We start from the raw sequence: 24,036 nt of genomic DNA on the forward strand, positions 1-24,036 counted from the left end.
TCCCCCTCGCCTTTCTCCTTGCCAACCAACAACCATCGACCCCGCATAAACCCGGAGCACCCCGAGCACTTCGCATCTTTCAAGGCAAACGCTGCCATCGATGGCATGGGAAAGTAGTAGCAGGTAAAAGATGAACAGCCAATGCTGCCACTACACTGCGCTCGCATCCCGTGTGGAAAACCAACCCAGCTTCACTACTAGCAGCAAAGGCAGTGGCAGAACTAACAGTTACGGTAGTGGTAGTGGCACCTTTGGCGCTTGCACCCCGTTCTGCAACCCGGGGCTAATCAAGAACTAGCGATCCACCCACATACAGAATCCCACAGACTTGAAAGTGAGTGACTGAAAGAACGAAAACAAGACAGAGAAAAAGTGAAGGACTTTGCTGCTTAGGACGAGAATGACTGGTGCGTCAAGGAATAATAGTAGTTGAATCTGCAAGAGCATCCGAAAGCGATGTATAGAAAGGGACGGATTTTGCTTTTGGTACATTGCTGCTGTTGCGGCGTTGCTGTCTTCTTCTCGTTTGGCTCAAGCAGCGACAACGAGGGGTACCTGTGGGCGCTATTGAGGGTGCTAAGCGTGCTGGGGGTTTCATGGCAGGAAAGCAGAACGCGGGATGATGGCAATGCGGGGGCGTTCAACCTACAAGCTAGTGCGAACTGTGGCTTGCTGCCCGTTGAATTGCTCCAGCAGAACTAGGTTCCTCTTTCTCTCGTTCGTCGTCTTCCTTTTCCTCGGTTTCCTCTATTGCTACTGAAACAGCAGTGCCTAGAAAAGCAGCCTTTACGTCGGTGGTCGGTCAATTGGTGGGTCGTTGGACTAACGGTTGGTCGCTATGTGGCGCAGTACTTTTGCTTGTAAAGATCAAAGCATCCTTTCCCTCCGGCGCAAGGCGGGGCCGACGAAAAAGGCCTGCGCCAGACGCTGGCTTGCATCTCGCCGCCTCTGCGGGTGCCAACGCAGCAGCTTGCCTCTGGCCTGTTACTGCCGCTGTTCGTTCCTTGGCCTGTTCCTGCCTGCTTGGCCAGTCTGCAAGCAGCAGTAGAGGCCACGAAACAGACAGGTCTTTTTGAAAAAAGGAGAGTGAAGCTCGGATTGGGCAGGCAGAAGGCCTGGGGGCACGGTGGGCCGCATGGGGAAACATGTGGAAAAGGGGTTAAGGGCCCAAGCGGGGACCATCGGCGCACGAGCAGCGCGGGCGAATCATCTGCAGTCCCCAGCCAGCCATTGCAAGAAGGGCAGCCGTCTATTTGCCCGCCAGCCGGCCCGACACACACCCATCCACTAGCAGCCTCCTCCTCTTGACAGCGTTTCTCCATGTTCAGCTTACACACACTCATACATAGACACATACTCAAACGGGCTTCTCGCGTAGCGTGTTCTCTCGTGCAGTTTGGCTCGGCTCTTTGGCATCTGTCAAGGAACCAACTATCCAGCTATCCACAAACGGGAACCCAGCATGGAGACGGGGCCGGCACGGTAAGGGACGCCCCTACCGAGTGCCATGTGCCACCACTGCTGCTACCGGTAAGAAGGCCTCTGCCAAACAGGCACCGCACAGGCGACGGGCAGCAAGCAACAAACGAGCAACACACATGTGCTTTCACAGTATACTATTTCTACTGGCGCAACATGCACAAAAAAAATCGGGTTCGCCAGGAACCACATGGATGCAAGCATCATGAATGAGCGAACGACCAAAAGAAATAGGAAGTAAAAGAAGAAAACGACGACGAAGTAGCTTCTGAGAAGCTTGATGAGACTGAAGAACGGCGGCCGGTCACCCGAACGGGCGCCCGCTAGTTCAGACCGGGAAATCGTCCCGAGTATCATTCCTCCTTGTTTAGTAGTCTCCTCCTCGAAGTTCTTTGTTTTACCCCTTCCCGCTTTTTATTTCTACAATCTTTCGTTGCTTTCTCGGTGGTTCAGCGCCGCTTTAGGTATCCACGCCAGTCTTCTTGTTTGCTCGTCTCGTTGGTCACCTTTCGACCACCGTATGTAGAAAACGCGCAGATGGACTGAATGGCGTTAGCAGCAGTAGAATAGAGTAGCGCAAAAAAAGGGGGCACTACGTGGAGGGCGGCGGACGCTGTTGTAGGGCGCACAGTATGGTCTGTACGGTTCTTATAGTTGGGACCTGGCGAAGCCAGATGCAAGGAATGCTCACACGGTCGCTGCGTATGGCGATGATATGCAAATAGCAAGAGTATAAAGTAAAATCGCAGTGGGGTGGTGATGATAGTTGGTCCTTGAACGAGTTTCGACGGATACGGGCTGCTCTGATCGCTGGTCCAATAGCCACTAGCTACTTGCCTCGGTTTCGCCGTCATTCGCGTGCTTGGTGGTCACGTGCAATGGGTAAATGGCGTCTGCGTGTCTGGCACGAACAGATTACTCACATTTTGTCCTTTTTTCTACTGGTAGTCGCAGCGGCCTCCTACTTTTGCGCGGGTTGTACAATGACAGAGGTGCGGAAGGAGTGGGTTCGTTTTTGCAGATCTTGTTGCCATGGTCACTCACTCTGAGCGCTCTTCAAGTCTCGCTTCTCTGTGACTCGACTGCTTGACGAGCTCTTTTCTTCAACAGCGACAGCAGCATCAGGCTCTAATACTGCTGTTGTTGTTATTGCTGGTACTATTACTGCTGCTACGGCTGTTGTGCTAGACCTTGTCCTGCTAGCTGCCTAGCGACTCACCACTACCATTAAATTCTATCGTTAGTTAAATAGGGTAGCCAGCCAGCTATAGAGTGACTATCCAACAATCAACAGTTACGAAACAGTCACATAGCCTGCAAGTAGTGTAATAGCTAGGAAAATTTCATGAGATAGGATAACGCGCTGAAGGATCAGATCGAGTCGAATCAGGGCGAATCACGGAATGCTGGGTCGGATAGGATGACATCAGACGAACGGAATGGTGCGACATTGTATGCTGCTCGCTGAACACGCTCCCTCAATCAACACAACGGACACTCCCGACGCGACCACTCCATCTCAGCTCTGCTTGCAGTCGCAGCAGCAGTGTTCGGTGTAGCCCGAACAGTAACAAGCAGTCGAAAGGAGGCACATGGGGAATTTGCCTTCCCTAGTGACTGCCTAGCGCCCGCAATGCTTCTGCTGGCAGTAGTGATGGTGGCGGTAGTCGGCAAGCCATAGTGATCGTCTCAGGCGGCGATGGATTTAGCGTCGGTCGTCCTGATATTGATGCTGCTAGTGGTTGTGACATCGCTGGTGTTTCCTTGGAGACAAGTTTGACTGAAGAATGAGTACTGACCCGTTGGGAAAAAAAAAGAGACGGACGAGGCCGACAGGAAGAAGGGGACCAAAGAACGACGCGAGCATAGTTGGGGTGGTGTGGGCTGCCACTGCTGCTGCTTTTTCTTCTGCAGCCACTGCTATACGCGCTTTTATCCAAGTTGGTGACCGCCTGGATGACGAACAGACTAGCAAAGCTGTGAGATCCGAGACCCACTCGTTTCGCTTCTAACCAAAAAGCCGAGGAATGGAGCCGATAAAGTGGGTAAGCGGTGCGCAAAGAGAAAAAATCTCGTGTCTTCGCCTTCCTCGCTTTGTTTTGCCTTACCCCCCCCCCCCCCCACACGCTACCGGCTTGTCTGGCTGCCCTTTCTGCTGGATGCTCGCCTAGACGACGCCACAGCCCCCACGCCGCCCTGTGACCAGCAACAAGAACAAAAGCGGGCATAAGTTAGCAATGGTTACCAGCTCCAAAAACACCAAAGCCAGTATTAGTAATAGTACAGTCGTAGCGAGAGTCGTGGGGATCGCCGAGCTGACGTCCGCTCGTAGAAAAGAAGGGGGCGGAAGGGAGGACGGGGCGAGGCAATGAGTTTCTTGTGGGGGGCGTGAATCGAGGTCTATTTGCGCTTTACTTGACTTTTTCCGGCTAAGAGCCGGCCATCCTACGCAAGTCGTTCCTATCCTCGAAAGTCAGAGGGGCTATAGACGACCGCTGAGTTGCACTGCTCCCATTCCTGGATAGCTAGCGCTACTATTTTCAGTGCCACGGACGGCTAATGTCACTCTGCTGGGTTTGCGTTGGCATGTTTGCCTCGATGCCAACGAATGCTGTTGCTGCAGGCTTCACATTTTCTCTCTGTCTGTATCTTTTCTTCGCTTTCAGGGTCTTCTCGCACCGTTCGGGACAACCTCGACTCAGTCCAAGCCTCGGTTTCGACTTCATCCGAGCCTCCGGCTATCCTGCCTATACCCGCGCTAGTGTAGCACCAGTAGCGACAGTTCGCTGAAGTGAATACAGCAATGGATTTCGGACCTAGGCCCTGCGTGCATATGGACTGGCTGTGTGCATGAAACGCAGCCCAGCAGCAGCATGGGCAAAAGCTCATTGGGATATGCACTCTAATAAAATAATAATAACAATAATAGTAAAGCCACCAGGCGCACAGAACTGGACGTCGGCTGCTGAATGCCACCAGGGTGGGCAGGGTAAGGATGGCCAGTATAAGCAGGAGGCTGCTGCTGCTGGATCAGAAGGGGGATGCAGCGGTCCGACAGATGGATCGTCCCTCGGTGCTTCGTTGCCGCGTCTGCGTGGGTGGCTGACTCGCTGGGTGTCACTAGTAGCAGTAATAGTGGTATGGCAAAAAAAACGGGAAGAGAGGACATGGTAGAATCGAGGAAGAGATCGGGAGAAAACGCAACGACAACGACGAGGAAATGACGAAACGACGAAAGTCGAGAGCTGCTCCAGTCGGGGCTCCTTGCCCGTGCCTCACTGGCTCACCGCTAAGCTCACGCATTGGCTGCTTACGTTCTGTTGCTTTGTGAGCGGTGGGCAAGGCGAGCAAGCAGGCGGACGGTCAGTTCGGCGAACAGACGAGCCCTGCTGGCTGAATTACGAGTTATTTCTCTCGTTGAGCTACTGCCTCCCAGTCTAGCTGGACAGCTGGCCGATCTTTCCTCTTTTCGCCGCTTGTCCGGTACCCATAGCCATCTATACCTCTATACTGACACACGTTCATCCACCCATGCTGCATCCTCTATAGCCGACTGGCGAATTGAGGGGCGTGGGGAGGAGGGTAGAGAGCTAGAACGATGGGTGGTTGAGCTGGGAACAAGGCATTTGGGGGCAGTGAGAATACACAGCCAGACACCTCCACATTACGAAATACACAGACATACTTACGTACAGACTCGTGCAGGTTGGTGTATTGTGCTTGGGTGCCAGCCTCTGTCCTGTTCTCTGGTTAGTTTTGCAAGTAAGCAGTCGTTACTGTTCGTCGACCGCTCACTCAACAACTGCCATCCAGCCGTTCCAACAGTCTACACGGATTGCGACGACTAGCGGCGATTGAGGCCAGCCCAAAGTAGAGTCAGAGATATTTCAAGCAGGCGAGTAAGCGCCAGAGCTTCCTCTGATGCGCTCAGGGAAGAAGGGGCCGCTACTGCTGCCGTCACCGGTGGCTGGAGTAACGCGTAGGTAGTAGAACGCTGCGGTTGTACAGGCCCGCTATAGGCTCGTTCGTTCGCTTTTCCCTTCTACATGCTTCCTTTTCTCTCCTTCTGTGTGACACCGCTATAGCACTGTACTACACTGAGCTATACTTTTACTCGCGCTGACTGCCTGGCTGCTGCTTGCTCGGCGGCCATTCGGACTCCGGTCACCGGCGGAAAGCCAGTCGCACAGTCAGGCGAAGGCAATTCGGATGGATCCACTGGGGAACTCTTTGCGAGCAGCTTTTTTATTTATCCCGTCGCTCACTACTGCCGCCGTTGCCGCAGTCACTGCTTTTGCTGTTGCCTCGGTAGGACACTTACTCGCCAGTCGGTCGTTCATTCGCTCGGCCACTCTGTTCCTTCGTTGTCTGTCTGTCCGCCCGTCCGGCTGTCAGCGGGCGGGCCGGGGTCGGCCGCTTCACCATGTTCCTGCTGCGGCTGCTCTGTCTTGCTTTTCTCTGTCTTCCCGTCTTGGCGCCTTCGCCTCATCGTCTTCTTCTTTTTTAGTTCCACCGAAACGTCCTGTCTTTGGCGAAATGGGCGGGCAGGCAAAAGTGGAAAAAGTAGCTGCAGGAACAGCAGAGGCTGCATTATCCCAGGAAGTCTATAAGCATGAGGCTATGATACGTACGTTGTGGGATAAGCAACGTGGTCTGACAAACCCTTTACTGTTTCCGGCTGTACTAGCATGCAGCTTGAGGTAGGCGAGGTACAGGCTCTAGGTGATACGGGACATGACCCTATTCTATATACGATACTACAGTAAATAGACGACGACGACAAAGGACTTACGTGTTAGCTGACCATTACACTCACAAGAAGTAAGAACAAAGGAAAAGCAAGATGAATGCCTGTATGTACGATAATTAGTCAACTCTAATCATGTAACATGGAATATTCAACACGGAAAATACAATTGTGGGCTAATCAAATACTTGATCGATTGTGACAAATTCTCAGCTGAATATAGATATGTATGTAATCTGAAAGCCACAATAGAATGTAACAATGCTAATTCTTGTACGAGGTTACACGAAAAAATTTACCCGAACGTGAATACCCATGTATGCGATACAGTCCACTCTGACGCTTGCCTATATTCCCCCTTATCAACGGTTCCATTGGAGCAGAAAGCATCGAAGGACGTCTTACACTGTTTTCCCAGGGCTCAACTGGCCGTTGGAACGCTTTCGAAATGCCAAAGAAATAGTGGGAATTCGAAGCTACGTCGAGCAGCATCAGCACGACTAGCGGATTCAGCGGTAGAACGAACCAAGAATAGTGAGGGATAAAACGGACTTTCAAGAGTGGTGGTCGTCTGTCTGGTACACTCGCTGCATCGCCTCAGGAGCCCTTGGCCCCTTTATCCAAGTTCCTGCCTGCACTAGAAGCAGCGTCCACAGCTTCCAGGTCCTTCTTCGCCGTTCGAAAAGGCCCTACTGCTTCCCTCGTTTCCCGGTCGCCATCGCCTCGGCCGCTTCGCTAGTCGCCGCCTGTTGTAAGTCCCTCCTTTGATCAGCAGTGCACAACAGCGAGACGGGTCGTGTCGGTACGTTATGCTGGCGCTGCTACTACCTCTGCCGCTGTACCCCCACTACCCATTTGCCCCTTTTCGAGAAAGAAACTGAACACGAGATTGAAGCTACACTTTGGTGAGCCCACTAAGAGCTTGAGGCTTGTTGGTTTGTGGAGCTTGGCCAAAGAGAAGTAAATTGCTCGCAGAATGAGCGGGTTGCAAAGGAAGGAACGAGAAAGAAAGAGAGAGAGAGAAAACGCAACGGATGAAAGTACGAAGAAGAGAGATAAAGATAGACATCGAGAAACAGCGAGGCAGAGGGTCAATGGATGAGAAGTACGCGAATCGCTGGTAGGAGGGTCGCTGCCCCACGCCGTGTTACCAGCAGCGTGCTGCTCCGGTCCCTCACACTAGTCTAGTCGTTCGTCTCGTGCCGCTGGGAGCAAGTAAAGTGAGCATAATATATTTCCGACAACGAGGCAAAGAAACTGGTTTCTATCTAGCGTTCTCGAACTAGCTAACTGAAGTCTTCAAAGCTGCTGTTGCTACTGCAGCTGCTGCGTGTCTGGCCAGTGGGAGGCTTGGCAGCTTCCGAGATATCTGAAAGGTGGCGACGGATTCAGGCGTCCGTCCGACCGACCGACTGAGCCGCGGCTGATGGCAACGGCAGGGGCAGAGGACTCAGCCGCCGCAAACTCAACCGAAACAAGGCGCAGCACGGATGCCGGAGCTTCCTCTCGGTGCTGCCTATTCGTAAACGAGCCGCTCGAGCTTTTGTTTATCCCCACTGATGAATTAGACACGGGCACGAGTTTGGCCGGCCTCGGGAATCAACTATGATGGGTAGCAAAACTAAACATCCGGCAGGAACTTGTGCCTTGACATAACATAAAGAGGAAGAACGATAAAAGAGAAAAAAAAAAGTAAAAAACGAAAAGGAGGGCATACGGGAACGAGGCAAGCAGGAAGCATGAAACGACATTGCATAGATGCACACCACTGCACTCGGGGTGAGACTGTATTGTTTGTCCGTTTTGTCAGTCAATTCGCCTGCCCACAGCACCTGGATGTTGGGTCGGGCCGCGTCCACCGCACTACCGGAATTAGTCCCATACCTCATGCCCCAGCCGACCGCACACGATGATGGCAGCCGTGCAATACAACACAGTGATCGGTTTGGTCGGCGGTTGGTGAATGTCGCACAGCTGTGTTGGGCGCCCTAGGCCCAGCGAGCCGTGGCAAGTGGGAATGAGCTCGTCGAGCGGTGGGGCCCATGAAGAACCGAAGGCCACGGGAGATGTTATATATTGTATTATGTACACAATCCCTCGTGAAACATTATGCTTAGATACTGCCAGTTGGCCAGTGAAACGTCAGTGTGGAAATGGACAACAAGGAAACAAATAGCAAGCCAAATACGATATAAGGCGCTTTTGTTTTTCTAACAAATTTGATTCATGACCTATATTGCTCTAGATAGCAGATGCTTTTGCGGAGTCGCCCCGGGCATTTCACATACGCTTACTACTGTGTTGCTTCTATATGCCTTCATGTACATTTGTACACGCTGCATAGTAAAATGCGTAGTTTCCAAAATTTACCACAAATTGCAGCAAATATATATCCGTTGTTCGATCGAGCAATTTACGATAAATCAGCTCGGCAGAGCATGTTCACTCCTATCACTCTACAGGAATTCCTAGTTTATAGCTTCTATAGAAAACATCCACGTTTATTCAGTGGTGGCGATACAAGTTTTGCGCATGAGAAAGCCCAAATTTTTCCAAATCTACGCAAGAAGATTTTGGAAAAGCTGTGAAAGCGGACTTAAGAATGCGAAAACGAGCGCGCTTTCGAACACAAACTGTGGGGTTCCAAATACTCTTTAGATAGAGAAATCTATGAGTTGAAATCCGGGGTTCATGGAGGCCACTCTGAGGATCAAGTGGACAAACGCACATTGCCACAGTCCGGTTTTGGGCTACCCCGATGGCGGAGCTAGGAAGTTTCAGAGCTAAACATGTCTTTGTTCAGACGAGCGACGCTAGATTTACTTAGAATTCCGGACCTGATATAGAGGTTTCGCTGCGATATAACGAGTAATTCAGCACAACTCACTTTTACCGTAGACTTTTTTGATACCTAACCATTAAACATATCCATGTCGCCGACACTCGGTCAGATAATTTGCTTTAGTAACCACTTCCTGTATAATTTCTTATTTTGTTTATCTTACAGATGTGTTATCTATGGGTTGCTTATTTCCGGAAAATTTAAAAATAACCAGTTATTCCTATCCATAAGTAACAGTTCCATTCACGTAGCAGTAACAGTCAATGGAATAGTGTAGTAACACTTAATGAGGTAATTTAACGGTCGACTCTAGCCTAGATAATGCGGCGTCAAAGGCGTAATATCTGCATTTATACGATAAGACATTACGTGGCAAAGGCTTTACCAACAGCTGTTAATATTTCTATACCACGCATTGGCATTGTGCTTACTTTTGATTTAACCTTATCCAATTTATAATTGATTTTTCATAGAAAGTTGGTCTGAGCCCTTTGTTCGTTCGTATCAGAAATTAGGTTCTTTTAAATGTGAACAGGTCGTCTCTTCTTTTAGCATCCGTGTACCGGCACGTGATCAAAAAAATATATAAACAACACTGTTATACCAAGTTTGATTAACATGTGTCGTTATACGGTACATTGTAAAATGCAACGGCTGCAAGTTAAGTTGACACTTAAAGTTCGTTGCCTTGTCAGGCTCTTAATGAAGCAATTCGCACATTTCTCTGTGGCAAAATAGTCCTAGTCTGCCAGCCAATCACTGCAAAGCCACTGTTTTATAACCGTGCGCAGCAATCGTTTTGAGCGTGAAATGGTGCGAGGTATAAAGCATGATATAAGAGAGGCAAGTCAGGAAATTTTGTAGGCCTTCTATTTCATGATGAAGCCTCGCTCGACGCTACGAAAATGTTACGGTTTGGCAAACAGACAGTAGTTGGCAGCTGCATTTGCGGTACACTTTGCGGTCTCGTGTGGATTTAATAACGGCACACACGCCTGGTAAAGAGAGGGTGTTAGATCGTCACCAGGTTTGCCGTCGGCTCTGCGGGGGCCTGCTGACGGCCTGGCGTTGGCTGACGGGTTGGCCTGCCTGAGGCAGCGGCAACGACAGCAGTTCCTGCGTCGTAGGCCTCCGTTACCTACATGGTTGCAACCCACGCGTCAAGAACACCAGCAACAGGCTAACCCCTGGAGGCCGCAAGTGGGTTGCTGAGAAGGTAAGTTGTTGCCTGCCGGCCGAGAAGAAGAAATCTTGTTTTTTAAGGAACAACACGAAGGGTGTAGCAAACGGCTAGGCGAAGACGGGATCTGTTGGTCATGTAAGACCCTTGGGGCTGGCTGGGTTGTGGGTGGCAGATGGCAAGAGATTTCCGTGCCGCTTGTCAACGTCGCTTAGTTCGTGCATATGTTGGTTGGAACGCCCAACACATAGGCAGTAGAAGTCGGAGAGACGCAAAGAGTCGTCACTCACTGGCTTATCAGACAGGACTCGTATGCCCGTTCTGTCGGTCGCTTGCGGACTGACTCAGAACTTCGAAACGCTTCTCCACCTTCGTGGAAGTTACGGGCGGTTACCGAATTTCGCTATATAAAAAATACGAACGAAAGTAACCCACAGATTTGCCGACCCTCCTTTGGTGCAAGTAATATCATTTGGGTGCTAGGTCCAACGCGGCCTGGTATTGTGCTGTTGGCATTACGTTTTGTCGTAGCGTGGCTAGCTAAATTTGCGGCTGTATTAAAACAGCAGACTTAGTGCGTCTACTCCGATAGAACCGACGAATGCACTATAAAATTGACGCTTTGGAATGAGGAAGATATAGGTCGCGAGAGACAAGAGTATTCAACACCATTAGCCCTAATCGTACCACCTTCTACCATTTTGTCGCTTTTTCTAAGTATTGCTGTGTAGGAAAACAGATAGGTAACCTCCTATTTGCGATTTCCTGAAGGACCACCTTTTCAAGGCAATCTTCTGACTGCCGCTAACCAACACCGAGTGAGGTGTGTTGAGGCCCATTGTAGCGCATCGTTGGTTCCCGTGTCACGACACCGCGCCAGCGAGCATGGGGCAGTATCGGCACCGACATCGGCTGCAGCGGTAGAACCAGCTGGCGCTGTGGGAAGTTGCATTGGTTGCTGAACTTCGTATTTGTAGAAGTAGTGTAAAACGTTGCACAGAGCAAGCAGTAATAAACCATTTTCCTTTTAATGCAGCACTAGCACCGCCGCTTCCATCGGAAGCTTCTGGCTCAAGCTGGCCATAACGGAGGCATTCTCCACAATGGCGGAAATTGATTTGGAAAAGGAGAACATGAAAAGAAGTAGTGTGGGAAGGGGTAATCGTTCCATCAACCGATGCTTTAGCTACCTGGTTACTATATGTTGTTTAGTAGGACAAGGCATCAGGGTTATATGGTTTATGTAGTCGGTATAGTACAGCGGAACGCTGCTACTGTAGATGTTCTGCTCAATTCAACAGTGCCTGCTGACTGCCCGCAAATCGGCGAGGTAGGCAATAGGCAAGAACAGGGGAACTGACCGAAAAAGGGCACACCGTCACCACCGGTATATGAACAAACTCTCACGTGAAACAGCCAGTATCTAGCCAACAGCTAGCCAGACCAGGCGAGTTTCTGCGACTTCCACCAAGGATGCAGCACCAGCAGCGAGCGGCGTGAGAAGCCACAGGCCCCGAGAGGCTCGAAGAACTCATAGGGAATAGTAGCATGCAGGAAGAGTCGTGGGGAAACTCGCGTAAAGAGATCTACTGGCGGGTCGGTTAGTCGATGGCAGACTTTCCTGAGAGGATACCCAACTAGGATCGGCAGAGCTCCCAGGCAAAGTTGAAGCTCCCTGGGACTGGAGCTACGGGCGTGGGGATTCTGAGCGCCCACTTATACATAGGACAGATACACAGGGTGGAAGGAATCGGCGGGGTAGCAAAAGAGGCGGTAAAGGTAGAGCGTCGTAAAAAGGGAAGGAAATAGGGGTAACCGCAGTAGGAACTACTACCGGTATGGTACTATAGTAAAACTGGGAAAACTGAGTTGTAGCTAGGGGGTTGGTTCTACTCTGTTCTACGGCAACCTCCTCCTTCCTGCCTCTCCCTCTCTCCCGTCAGCAGCCCTAGCGTCCTCCTCTAGCCCCAGTCGCTCCGCGCTCCCCTCCCTGGGTCGTCGAGGAGCGGTGGAGTCCCACTTAGCGGTGGATGCCAATCCGAGATAACAGTAAGCAGGAGCTCGGGGGAGCTTCTTACTTCCGAAGATGGCGACTACTACTACTCCCTGTCGCTCGGTAGTTCATGCTCCCATACTACATCCTTTATATGCTCAGAACTCCGCACCCCTCACCCCATTAGTTTCCCACTTTTCCCCATCTTTTCCCCTTTGCTACCTCACCGGTATGCCATTGCCAGGAGGCAAGAGGTAGACAGCAGGCGCCCAGCTAACGCTTTGTGTTCATGCTGCCGTCCCATACCAGCCGTCGACAGCCAGACCAGCCCTTCACCAAGTTTAAGCCATTGTGCAGCTCCTATGCTCTGACTAACTGCGAAGCTTTGGCTATGCGCTACTTCTGCAGTGAGCTAGTGAGCTAGGAGCACCAGCTTTGCTGTCTGATCTGCATATGACTGACTGCTGCCGCTGCAGGCTGAGACGCTATTGCTGCCAAAAGAGCGGATTTGTCGGTGCATTCGACGGTCAGTCGGCCGTTCGCTGTGTCGATGGTAGTCTCACACAGCTCTCCGTTTTCTGCCGCTTCTTTTCGTACTCTATGCTTTACCACGTTTGCCTTGCTTCTCTTTCCTCTTAAGCAACAGAAGGAAGGCCAACGCAGGCCGCGAAGGTGAAGTGGTAGCACTCTAGGTAAGAAGGAGAGTTTGCAAGCTGAAGCAAGCAGAAGAAGTACGGTGCATCAAGGTACCGATGCACTGCATCCGAATATACGTGCGTATGCACTGACATTCATAGACTGACACAAAAAAGACGTAGACACGGTCGGGCGTACATACAGCGACGACCATGACGACGGCGGCGACGTCCTTGTCCTTGTTGACGACGTTGACGAGCGTTTTCTCATCGTAAATAGGTCCGTTTCACACGAGGTCAAAAAAATAGGAAATGACAAGGTGAGGCAACCGCGCACGAATGTGAGTCAGTCCAGCCAGTCCGGCCAATGCAACCAGTTGCTGCTACTGTGTACAAAACTAGCAACAGACAATGCGATCGCCACGCAAACCTTCGCCAGCGGTGACGACAACTTACGCATCGGCAGAGTCGCGGCTACAGCTGTATCAGCCTTGCTCTAGCCGGAACTCAAGAATCAATTGGTAACTGTAGCCGGCGATCGGCGCAAAAGCATCAGTCATACTAAAACAATGGCGATATCCTAAGTACCATTGCCAGCAGTCTTTTTAACCAGCTCCACATGCCGCTGCTTGGACTTCTCCGTTCTTCTGTAAGAGCGCCTTGCTACAGTTACAACAAGCGTTCTGCGCGACTCGTAGTCATGGGCCACTGGGAAACGATATCTTATCTTGACAGCGGCAAGTACTCTCCTTTTAAAACCCCTCCACGGACCCCCTTATTTTCTACCACGATGCCATTTGAGCGGTGGTGCGGCGGCGACAACAACGGCAACGGTAGCGCTAGTGGTCGCGGCTGTCGCCGTAGGGAAACACATGTGGTGGCAAAGCGGGAATACAACTACTGGTAGAGGTGGTAGGGTGGGGTTTGTATGGGGAGCGGTACAATGCAAAGAAAAGCCGAGAAAGAAAGTGTGTCTGCGCGAATAAGACGACAGAAAACGAGTGAGTGAGCGAAAAGCGAGTGAGATGTGTGAGACAGAAAAGGAAAAGGTGCACCCTCGTACCGACAACATCCCCAAGCTACGTTACACCCCTAGATACACAGGACGGCTGACGCCCCGGTTGCTGGTAGGATGGTGAAGAATAGCAAAGAAAAGTGGCAGCCAAAAGGATGGGATGGGCAGGCCTCCTGAGAAAAAAGTGGATTGATAGTCGTCTTCGTTGTCGTTCTCTTCCCTGTCTCCCGTTGTAGCCCTGGCCCCAGACCTGGCCTTCCTCTCTACTCACTCTTTTCTGTTTCGGCGACGGTTCCTTACTAAAGGAGCAGGCATAGCCAATAGCAGCGGCCAAGTCCCCTCGCCTTAGGCCTGTGCAAATCGTGTAGCAGGCAGCCAAAGCGCCGACCAAGCCTCCTCGACCGAGTTACCTAGCGAACCATCCGCAAGTACCTTGGGGGTTTGGCATATACAGCCTTGCAGCAGGTAGATACCATCGCTACTACTGCGACGACTTGAGGCGTAGTACCAGACACAAAGATATAATCTTGATACATTGACGGGATATGGAGGGCGGGGAACCATACGAGGCCGACGTGTGTCATAAAGAGTATATATTCGACGAAATGAAGCACCTATGGCCACCGGCAGTGGGTGACTGGCTGATAAAGTGATGCGGCAAAGTTGGTGACGACAATACGTAGGAGATTGACTTATTGCAGAGCCCGTGCACCGACCCTAATTGGATCATTGGTGAGGCTTTGAAGATGGCAGTAAGTTCGTCGCATTAGGCAAGCTTCGGCCAATATTTAAACTTCACTTTCTCTAATATTGATTATGATTTCGATGATTGCCGTTTGGATAGGAACACAGAATCGACACCCTTTTGTCTAAAGCAATCCCTCGCCAAAAATGGTGCTTCAAGAGCAAGTAGAAATCATTGTAGTGATAAGGCCCATAAAATAGGTTAGTGATGTGACACTAGAGACGCAACATTGGAGCGCGTCGTACTATTGACCGAACAGTTCTCGTTCTTTTTTTCTCGGTTTCCTTGTTTGCGTTCGTCCCGTCGCCCGTCTCATCTCTAGATGCTCGGCCGGTACAAGCCAACATCAGAGTGATATCACCCTCTAGGGCCCCTGCCTATCTGTGCCCGGACCCTAAACTTGATACATGACATTACGCACCTCGGCTGGACAGTTGTAGTACTAGTAGGCAGGATAACACACTACTGCTTTTGCTGCTTTACCAAAGATCTGCTAGCGATGCTACTGCTTCTTCAACTAACGTCACTGCCACCAATATATACTTCTACGAATACCCCACTACCAGTGGCCTCTAGTGGCAGGAATTCGATATTGACCTGGTCAGTGTCTTTCTGCTTGCTTGTCTTGGCCTCGTCTGGACACAAAGGACAGAGGTGGGCAGGAGTTGTAAGTGGAAGCGAGCTACTGCGTTGCCTATGGAGTGGCCAGTAGACAGAAGTGGCCGAATCGGACTTCCATGTTAAACAACAGACCTCCACTTCGTTTTTCAGGGGTAGGGTCGAAGGGGCTAGAGGGGTTCGTCGTTGCTACCGAAGAAGTTGCGGAGAGACGGACTGACATAGAAAGAAAAAGTCGGGGCTAAGAGGGAAGACCGGCAAAGACAACGGACGAGGAAAAAGGGATAGAAAAGAACCAAAGGAAAATGGGAGAAAAATAGAGAACGACGGAGAGCCGAAGGCACAACAGTACCTAGTGATGCCGGCGACGACACATTGCTGGACAACAAGGAGACTCTGGCGGGGAAAGGAGTTATACGACTGCATGGTAGAAAGCAAGGGAGCCGACGGTGCTTGGGGCAATCCGAGCTTCACGTCGATCTGAGTTGAATTGTGTCGTCCCAGTGCGTCGGAATCAGACGAATTAGAGACGACAGAACGCCGTGAGAAACGAAATGGTCCAATCGCAAGGAGTTAGAGGTGCAAGAAAAGAAGGAGCAAGATGGCGCCGGAAAAGAAGAAGAGGAACTTAGGTATCGCCGAGAAGTAACGACAGGACACAGAAAAGCGAGAAAGAAGAGTTCATCTTCGTCTTAATTGGACGACAGTACAAGGGAATGAAAGGCGAGCGACTAAACTCGATGGAACTCTGTTCTTTTAAAGGATGGATAGGATACAGCGGGTACCGGATGAAGTATTGAGGTATCGCGGTAGTGGGATAACACGATATTGTAGCGTTACCAATGGTCGAGTTAATAGGCCAAACCGGAGCCGATCCAACAGAGCCCAACTGAGATAACGGAAGGCCACAAAACGGCTATACATCGTCACGCCGCCACGGTGCATTGTAGCGGCGATCAAGCAAAGAAAATGGAAAAGGTTTCAAACGAGATTGCGATGAGAAGGCGAAGAAAAATGGAGAATGAGCCGCCGCTCCTACGAGTGCTGGGAATAGCAGCAGCAGCTACTGTGACGATGGCAGTTGTCGTGCGGTCTATCGGCAACGACCATTCAGAGGTTCCAACTTGTCCTAAAGGGACGCTGACCCATTCAAGGGCAGCCACTCTGCTAGCCTCGCTGACGGCCTGGTCAATAATGAAGAGAAGAGCTCTTCCGCGAGGTAACAATGAAAACGGACGAGCGAGCTTCGAGTGCGTGGTAGCCATGATTGACCGGCACCTGGTCGATTGTACCAAAAAGAGACAGGAGAATGGACCGATGCCCTGTGAGATCGAGATAGCAGAAAGATTGAAGGGTGAAAATCGCGAAAAAGAAGAAAAAGGATGACCCCAACAGGGATACTATTAGCAGACAGGAAAAGGACTACGACCCGGGAAGATGGGCTGGAGATCGTGTGAGGGAATGGTCGAACTGTGGGAAAATAAGAAGGACGAAACGTCCCCAACGATCGCGGGAGTAGAATTAGACATTACAACTAATAACAAATTGAGCTGCTGCGCCTAAAATTTAATATAACCAAGGTTAGTACTTAGGCAAGCAAATCAATATTGGGTCCACTTTAACCCTAAAAAATGAAAGAAATTTGGCTAAATCGGTGAAAGTGACGGGGTTAGACAGATATACCATTTTTGAACCTAGCCTATTAGAACCAAGCTTAAGTGTACTGTATTGAGAACTGAACTGGCAAATTATAAGAACGTAGAAAACGCGTCTTCGTATTGCTTACAGCCTAATACTTTATCGTCCTTCTATCTCGACTGGGTCACTTTCTCACACCATTTCGAAACTTCAAGAAAAGCGTGACCCAATTAACTATTCAGAATACCCGATCGTGAGCCGCGAGTATTCGTAAAAGTTGACACTATATCATATAGCCTGCCGTAGAATTTAAAGGTTAACAAACAAACTGAAATTTGAAAGTTTTCTTTGTAGCACAGTTTACTATTCAGAGCAGAGGACTTGTGTCAGTTTTTTCATAGTCATTTTGCATACAAACATATATCGGGTGATTGGCCGAACAAATACTTTGCGTTGCTTTAAAGGTCGATACTGCAGTACAGTCTGACGGAACATTTACCTTAGTCGGCACTCAAATGACAAAAAGAACGTCTGGTCTAATTCGCTTCGATCTAAAGTTAGACAGCTCTGTAGTATAGGTTGGTGCAGCAAAGGTATCTAAGCGTACCTGTGTTGCGCTTTTTTTAAAAAAAAATTAGCACAACAATTTTCGGTAATCGCCATTAAGAAGCGGAATAGTATCGGTAGCAAGATTCAAAGTTCAAAGTTTTAGGAAAATCAATTACGTTAGGACTTAACACCTACCCCTAAGGGGTAAGGACGCTTAGTAAACAAAGGCTTTCTCTTGATAAAAGCCATCATGTGCCAGGCTCCATTGCACCACTAAGAGTCTAAATATATAAAAAAGCCATATAGCAGATATCACTTTGTAACACATGGGATAGTTTAAGAATTATCGCTTCAAACGTGAAGCTGAGAACATACGATTGTAGAGGGAAGCCTGCTTGCGCTTTAACTACGATACATTGTTAGCCCGTTAAAAAAACTAGGTAGTAATTTTTTAGCTAGACAACAAGTGCTTCGAATAGATACTAACTAAATAGGAATGACTTATGGGTTTTGGATACGTCCATCCGACGTCAACTAGTTCAGTGAGAAAGATTCTTCCTTACCCAATCTAACATTCAATTCCACCTATCCGGTTTCAGCAATTCTACTTTCTTAATTAAGTCAATCTCTTATCTATTTTCTATTTTGAGTGACCTCGCTACCTCAGCCCGGTTATCCTATTACCTTCTTCCATTGATTGTTTACATCCGTTATAGTTGTTCTGATGCAAAGGTTCTCCCATCGGAAGGTTAAAACAACCCTACTGCTTCGTTGCAACTGTTTCGTCAGTCTGTCCTAGCACGAATGGGTTTGATTTGTGTTACATCCATTTTTACGTAACAGCCACCCAGTTGCACGCTGCTAAAGCTCTGCTATCTTAATTTTTTTTTGTTTGCCTTTTGCGACCTGATTCATGAAAATCTAGCAGCTTGTCTTAGTAACCTCGTTTTTATACCCGGTGCAATCATCGTCTCACCCTGCTCAAATGGCTGCCTACATCATTTCACTTCCCAGGCTTTACATGAGACGTCGGTCTGTCACTGAAGAATTACTGAACCCACATTCTATAATAATTCAGATGGCGGGTTGCCGTTACTCTGTAACCCTGTTTCGTTATTCCATCTTTCCCAGTACAGCCTATTCTGATCCTTGTATACTGCTGACATTGCCTAACCTTCCTATTGCGCTCATCCACCTAGTAGCTGCTAGATTGGCATTGGTTTATAACAAATTCTTAACAACTTCCGTTAAAATGAAACGCTTGTTTATCATTCGGTCGGAAACATTTGCGAAATACATCTTCTTTCATAATTCAAGTTTGTGTCGATTTTGTAGAACTTGAACAAATAGACAACTTTATCTTATTACACAACAATTTTCATGAGGTTTAAACTGTTGCCGAACAGGTCGCTTGACAGGGGTCAAATTTTGGCAAAAATATCAAGAAGCTACTTCACAATATTGCCCTGATCCTGGAAGCAATAACTGACTGATGACACAACACGGCAATGATGTACGATGGACGTATTAAATGCGTAGCAGTGTACCCAGACTTCCAAGACATTTTGATTCAAGTAACCGGCACAACTTCAAATTGATTGCACCAGAAATGGTAGGCTCTGTCACCTAAATACCTTATTGAAGGTATCGCAAAGCGCGTTAAGGCTATCATGGGAGATCGCCATGGGGAAGAACATCGTCAGCGACGGCTATTATCATTGACACCGACAAAAAACAACGCAATCTCCATGGCTGAAAATATGACGCGGAAACTGGAAGAGGCTGGCAAACGTATTAACAGCTCGCCATTGCGGTACCACTAATGTGCAGCTAAATGGTAGGGATACTTTTACGGTAAGAACGATATGATAAATTATCGTAAAAGCTTTCGCTTCCACCGGAATCAGCAAATTATCGGTATCAGAAATTACTGATTTTTATTTTTCGACTCATAGGCAGATCACACGAGGATACGTTCACTAGTTGACTTTCAGTAGAAATAACGCTGTGCTTCATTTACACGGAGTTCGAGGTTTGAAGAGGAGTTCCATGATGATGATTTTTTCAAAATTATGTAACGTACAGCTCACTCAAGGTAGAAACAACATTAAATAGAAATTACCTACCGTTAATAGTGATCTTAATAATACCAATCGACTTTCTATGCACGTATGCCCCTTACATGTGGAGATCACTCACACCCGCCCTTTCTGTTTAGCCACAATAGGACCACCAATAGCATTGTTGTATATTACATACAGTAGTACATACGCCAGTTGTAGGCTACCTGAGTGGGCATATTCAAATCTGTTCGTTTATGTGTAGGCCTGAATGACAGCCATTTAATTACAATTTCAGCAAGTGCATATACCCGGATCCAGATGATATATCAGTATACTAAGACCAAGTATCTATAGCCCCTATAGCATCTTTGGGTGTAATGGCCCGCCATTGTGAGAGGAGCAATCGATACGATCTATCGCGGCTGCGCCGTATAGCTATGAGAAGCTGTTTAGCGTCTGACCCGGTTTCACATATTTCGTATAGCGTCCGAGTAGAAAAACGTCAGCCTTCGCGCAGTTTGCACCCGGCGCCGGCTTCTACGTTGCGGCTAAATATATCACAATCGTATTGAATTCTTTTATTGAACACCACTGAGGTTTTTATCTAGCGAGAGATGCGCTTCAAAGGCAAAGGTGAGCCTCAGTGTTATTATATGAGTCGAGTATCAGTTGAAGCTACGGTCATGCCGCGTTACCGAATATAGGACGACGCATCGATGCTCCACTACTTAAGCCTAAACTCTTATGTCCGAAACTGCTTCGCTGCACATACGAACAAACTATATTCCTTGGCGCTTTATACTGGTGAAATGGTATACTTGTTATCGACCGTATGGCGAACCACAAAACTAACCGGAGAACCTAACGTGACTTATTACAAATTGTACCTGTCGTAAACTCAATGGACCTTACACGTAATTAGGTGCAATCATCTTCTTAACGAGTGATTCAGTTGGCGCAACAACAGTTAACCGGTCAGGCTGAGACCATCCACCAGGTCTGCGAAATAGACTCGCCCATGTCATGAAACAAACATGCTATAGGGCTTACGATGTAACATTTTGCCCCACGGTTCAGCCTCCTCTGAACACCAGTTAAGTTTAACATTCTTTCCTCCCATTCCCCACTAAAACACGCTATTGTTACTTTACAAGTATTATGTGTGCGTGTATCTTTGAATAATTGAATAATCTCTACGTAGGGAACGCTGTATAGAAGAGTATATCGACGGTAACGAGTCTAATGGACCTTTCAATAGATTAGCTTATACTGCACGGCTGTACTACTTCTGCAAATGCTACTGTCAAATTAACCTAAACAACAAACGCACCTAACCGGAGGGTGCTTTGTACATATATTTTCTCACGCATACGTATATATACATCATCTACTTAACAATGTACATACGTAACTACAGCATAGCCTAGGGGAGAGAGAGAGAGAGAGAAGGAATGGCAGAAAGAAGGAAAGCAAAGAGCAATAGTTCGTGAGGCCGTCAAGACCCGCCGACTCTGCACACTGCGGGTACCGTTGCTCCCGGAGTCGTCGCTGGACCTTCCAGCGGAGCCCGAGAGGGTGGCTAGAACGTGCAGTATTCCGATTCCGCTGGCAAACACCGACGTCGGCAGGTGGATGGAGGCCAGTTGTACGGACGGGTGGCTCGGCTCGACTCGTGCCATCGTATCGCGGCCACTTCCAAAGGAGCGCCTCGTCCGGCCGCCGCTGCCGTCATAGCGGATGGCGGAAACGACGACGACAGTTACTGCTATGGGAAACGCGAACAGCGAGAAGAGACTGTCAGCCAGGCAGTCAGCAGCCAGCGAATGCTTTGATGACGATGGTTTTCGATAGACCTACTTCTCGAGGGATCTGTGGTCCTTGTATGACAAGAATGAATACAGTGAATGACAGTGGTGGAACGAAGAGGAGGTCTTTGCCCATAGGGGCAGGCTGAAAGCGGGAAACATGGGACAAGTAGGCAGAGTGGTAGGAGTAGAATGACGATGACAACAACGCCAACGTGGAAGAGAAGGTGGATATATGGAGCTGCGAATACAAAGCGTCGCAGCAGGAACTGGGAACGGAACAGGGGTCAGTGGGATACTGTGGACAGCTCAGGGCTATGGACAGACACACAGCGACACAGAAGCACGGCGGCGACTGACGCAAGCCACCAGTGCCATTGGCAACGAGGGCATACAGCGGCGCGACTCACACATCCACATCTACCGACAGCCAGAGTGAAAAGGAGAGAGAGAGAGAGAGAGAGAGAGAGCGCGCGCGCGCGAGAGAGAGAGGGAAACGGACGAGGGTGAGAGAGACATAGCGCGCATGCGACCCACAGGGGAGAGCTATCGGACGAATGGACGGACGAGCGAACGTAAAGGGAGGGCGCGGGGTGTAGTGGGAACGCAGCAATACGGAGACAGCAGACCTGACAAGCTAAGCAGACCAGTTCAGCTCTACAGCTGAACGGCGGTCTGTTCTCCTCAAGAGCAGCGGGACCTGTCCCGGCTTGGCCGGAGTACACACCATCATAATGGCCTGTGGACACTGGCGTGTCCTGGCGGTTTGCCCGTGTTTTTCGCTCCTGTAGCCAACGAGTCCCGTTGAGAAACGGAGGACGACGGAAAACATGAAGCCTGTGAGGCTTTGCGAGCTTACCTAATCCGACTTGTCCCATTGACGAAGGGGGCTCCCGACGAGGGTAATTGGGGGCTATCCAGAGAGCTACTAGCTGTGGGAAGATGGCGTCTCAGTGCCAGTTCTTCTCCTGTTGGGACACAAGGCAGAATTCAAGCCGGTGCGACCGAGTGCCTACACGGACGCGTACCGCCGGCTTCGGTTCCACGATGCGCTTGATGGGAGATAGTGGTAGTAGCACTAGTGGTAGAACAGGACGATGCTGAATGCTACAGTGAAAGGGGCTACTGTAGGCTCAGGCAAACAGAAGCAGACTGAACCTGGCTGATGTCAAAGGAAAGGATGCCACTGAGTAAACGAGCAAGTGCACTGCTGACTGTAGCTCAGCGCTATCGTACACAGAGGCAGCGGCGACGGCGGCGGCAGCAGCAACATTAAAATATAATAACAGCTCTCGGTACTCTCTTTTCCTCACAGCCTCTTCGCGTTGTTGGCCTCGCTCGTAAGCCACTCATCGGTCGTCTGTCGGCCCTAACAACTCGACACTCAACTTGAGACTGAAGAGGCTACCCAGAAACGCTTGAGGGGTAAACGGGAACAGTGCAGGCGAGGGGACACAAGAGCAAAACAAGAGCCAGTAGCAGCTCTAAGGGATTTGGAGGAACGCTGCGACTTTGGAAAATGACTGGAGCTTGAGGTGCTTCCCCTGCAGCTTCGTCCCGCTTCCAAACCAGAGCGCCACCAGTGTTTAGACTAGTACTAGTAATGGTGGTAAACGAGGCTCTACCACTTGCTTTTCTGAAATAGCAATAATAGTTAGAAGTTAACAGTTGGATAATCAAAGGTACACATGATCTACGGGATAATAACCTTCTAGCGCACGGCGGCTAGTGGGCTGCCACGCTTCTGTGGAGGCGGGGGTTCATGACGAAGAAGAAATCTGGGGTTGCGAATAAAAGAGGACTTCGTCGGTAAAAGAGCAATCCTAAGAGCAGAGGATGGAAAAACTGCCCGAAGGACACGGTAATATTGTCAACTGGCCGGCAGGACGGACGACAAACGGCAACGGACAAACAGACCGTCTAGTGGCCGATATTCAGTGGAAGAACGACTGACGCCGTTACTTATATTGCATCTCCTACTAGATACAGCGAATAGTACAGTGGCTAAGGCAACATCGAAATGTGGTGCTTCCTAAAGCATAGAATCCTCAGTACTGAACAAAGGTGTGGTGTCATGCACCATCCTCTTATGCAGCACTTACTCGTAATGCTTTGTTTCCAGTACCAAATCATAACTCGGATAGTTCCGACCGCTCTGCGCGGTGGACATAGTGGCAGCGACAAACCTGATGACAGAGATGCCCGCCCCAGAGCCAGCAACCGAGAATGTGGCGATGACAGTGGCAGCGCAAAACACTGAGTTCGCTGGAAGCGAATAGAACTTACTTGATAGAACGAACCGGTGGGATATTAAGCGTGCACAGGGGATGTCGTATTCGAATGGGGGAGGATCTGGCAGAAAGCAACCCGGGATAGCCGGATGAGCAACAGCGGCAAACTAAGCAGGAATACTCTTTCCAAGTAGAACGAAAGTAGAGAGCAAAAAAGCGGGTATCAGCATCATCCGTGGCAACGCATGGACGAAAACGAAAAGCAGGCAGTCGCTTTCCATCAGATACCAAAGTTTTAAAGAGCAACTACGGCAAAGCACGGCCTAAAATCGTCTAAACTGTATATAAGTGAGACAGGCCTAAAAACGCCCTATGCAGGCACAAGGCAATGCTGGGCTATGGTGCCACCTCCCAAGAGTCTTTCCCACTACATGCATTGCGAATACGCAATAAACTAGGCCAGGCACATTTCACTAAATATATATATATATGTGTA

General features: G+C 49.4%; 1 protein-coding gene across 11 annotated transcripts in view; it reads right to left on the reverse strand.

The window, feature by feature from the left end:
• LOC111245463 (uncharacterized) overlaps positions 1 to 24,036 on the reverse strand; it is a 96,486-nt gene that overhangs the window by 50,197 nt on the left and 22,253 nt on the right. Inside the window, exon 3 of one of the 11 annotated variants that reach the window (XM_086979341.1) lies at positions 16,513 to 21,381. The exons of the other annotated variants lie outside the window; for them this stretch is intronic. Coding sequence (XP_086835467.1) covers positions 21,358 to 21,381 — 24 coding nt within the window. The 3' untranslated portion in view covers positions 16,513 to 21,357. Of the gene's footprint in view, positions 1 to 16,512; positions 21,382 to 24,036 lie in introns of those variants that run through there. 11 annotated transcript variants of the gene reach the window in all.

Source organism: Varroa destructor, unplaced genomic scaffold (assembly GCF_002443255.2).
Source record: "Varroa destructor unplaced genomic scaffold, Vdes_3.0 BEIS01000002.1, whole genome shotgun sequence".
Lineage (NCBI taxonomy): Eukaryota > Metazoa > Arthropoda > Arachnida > Mesostigmata > Varroidae > Varroa > Varroa destructor.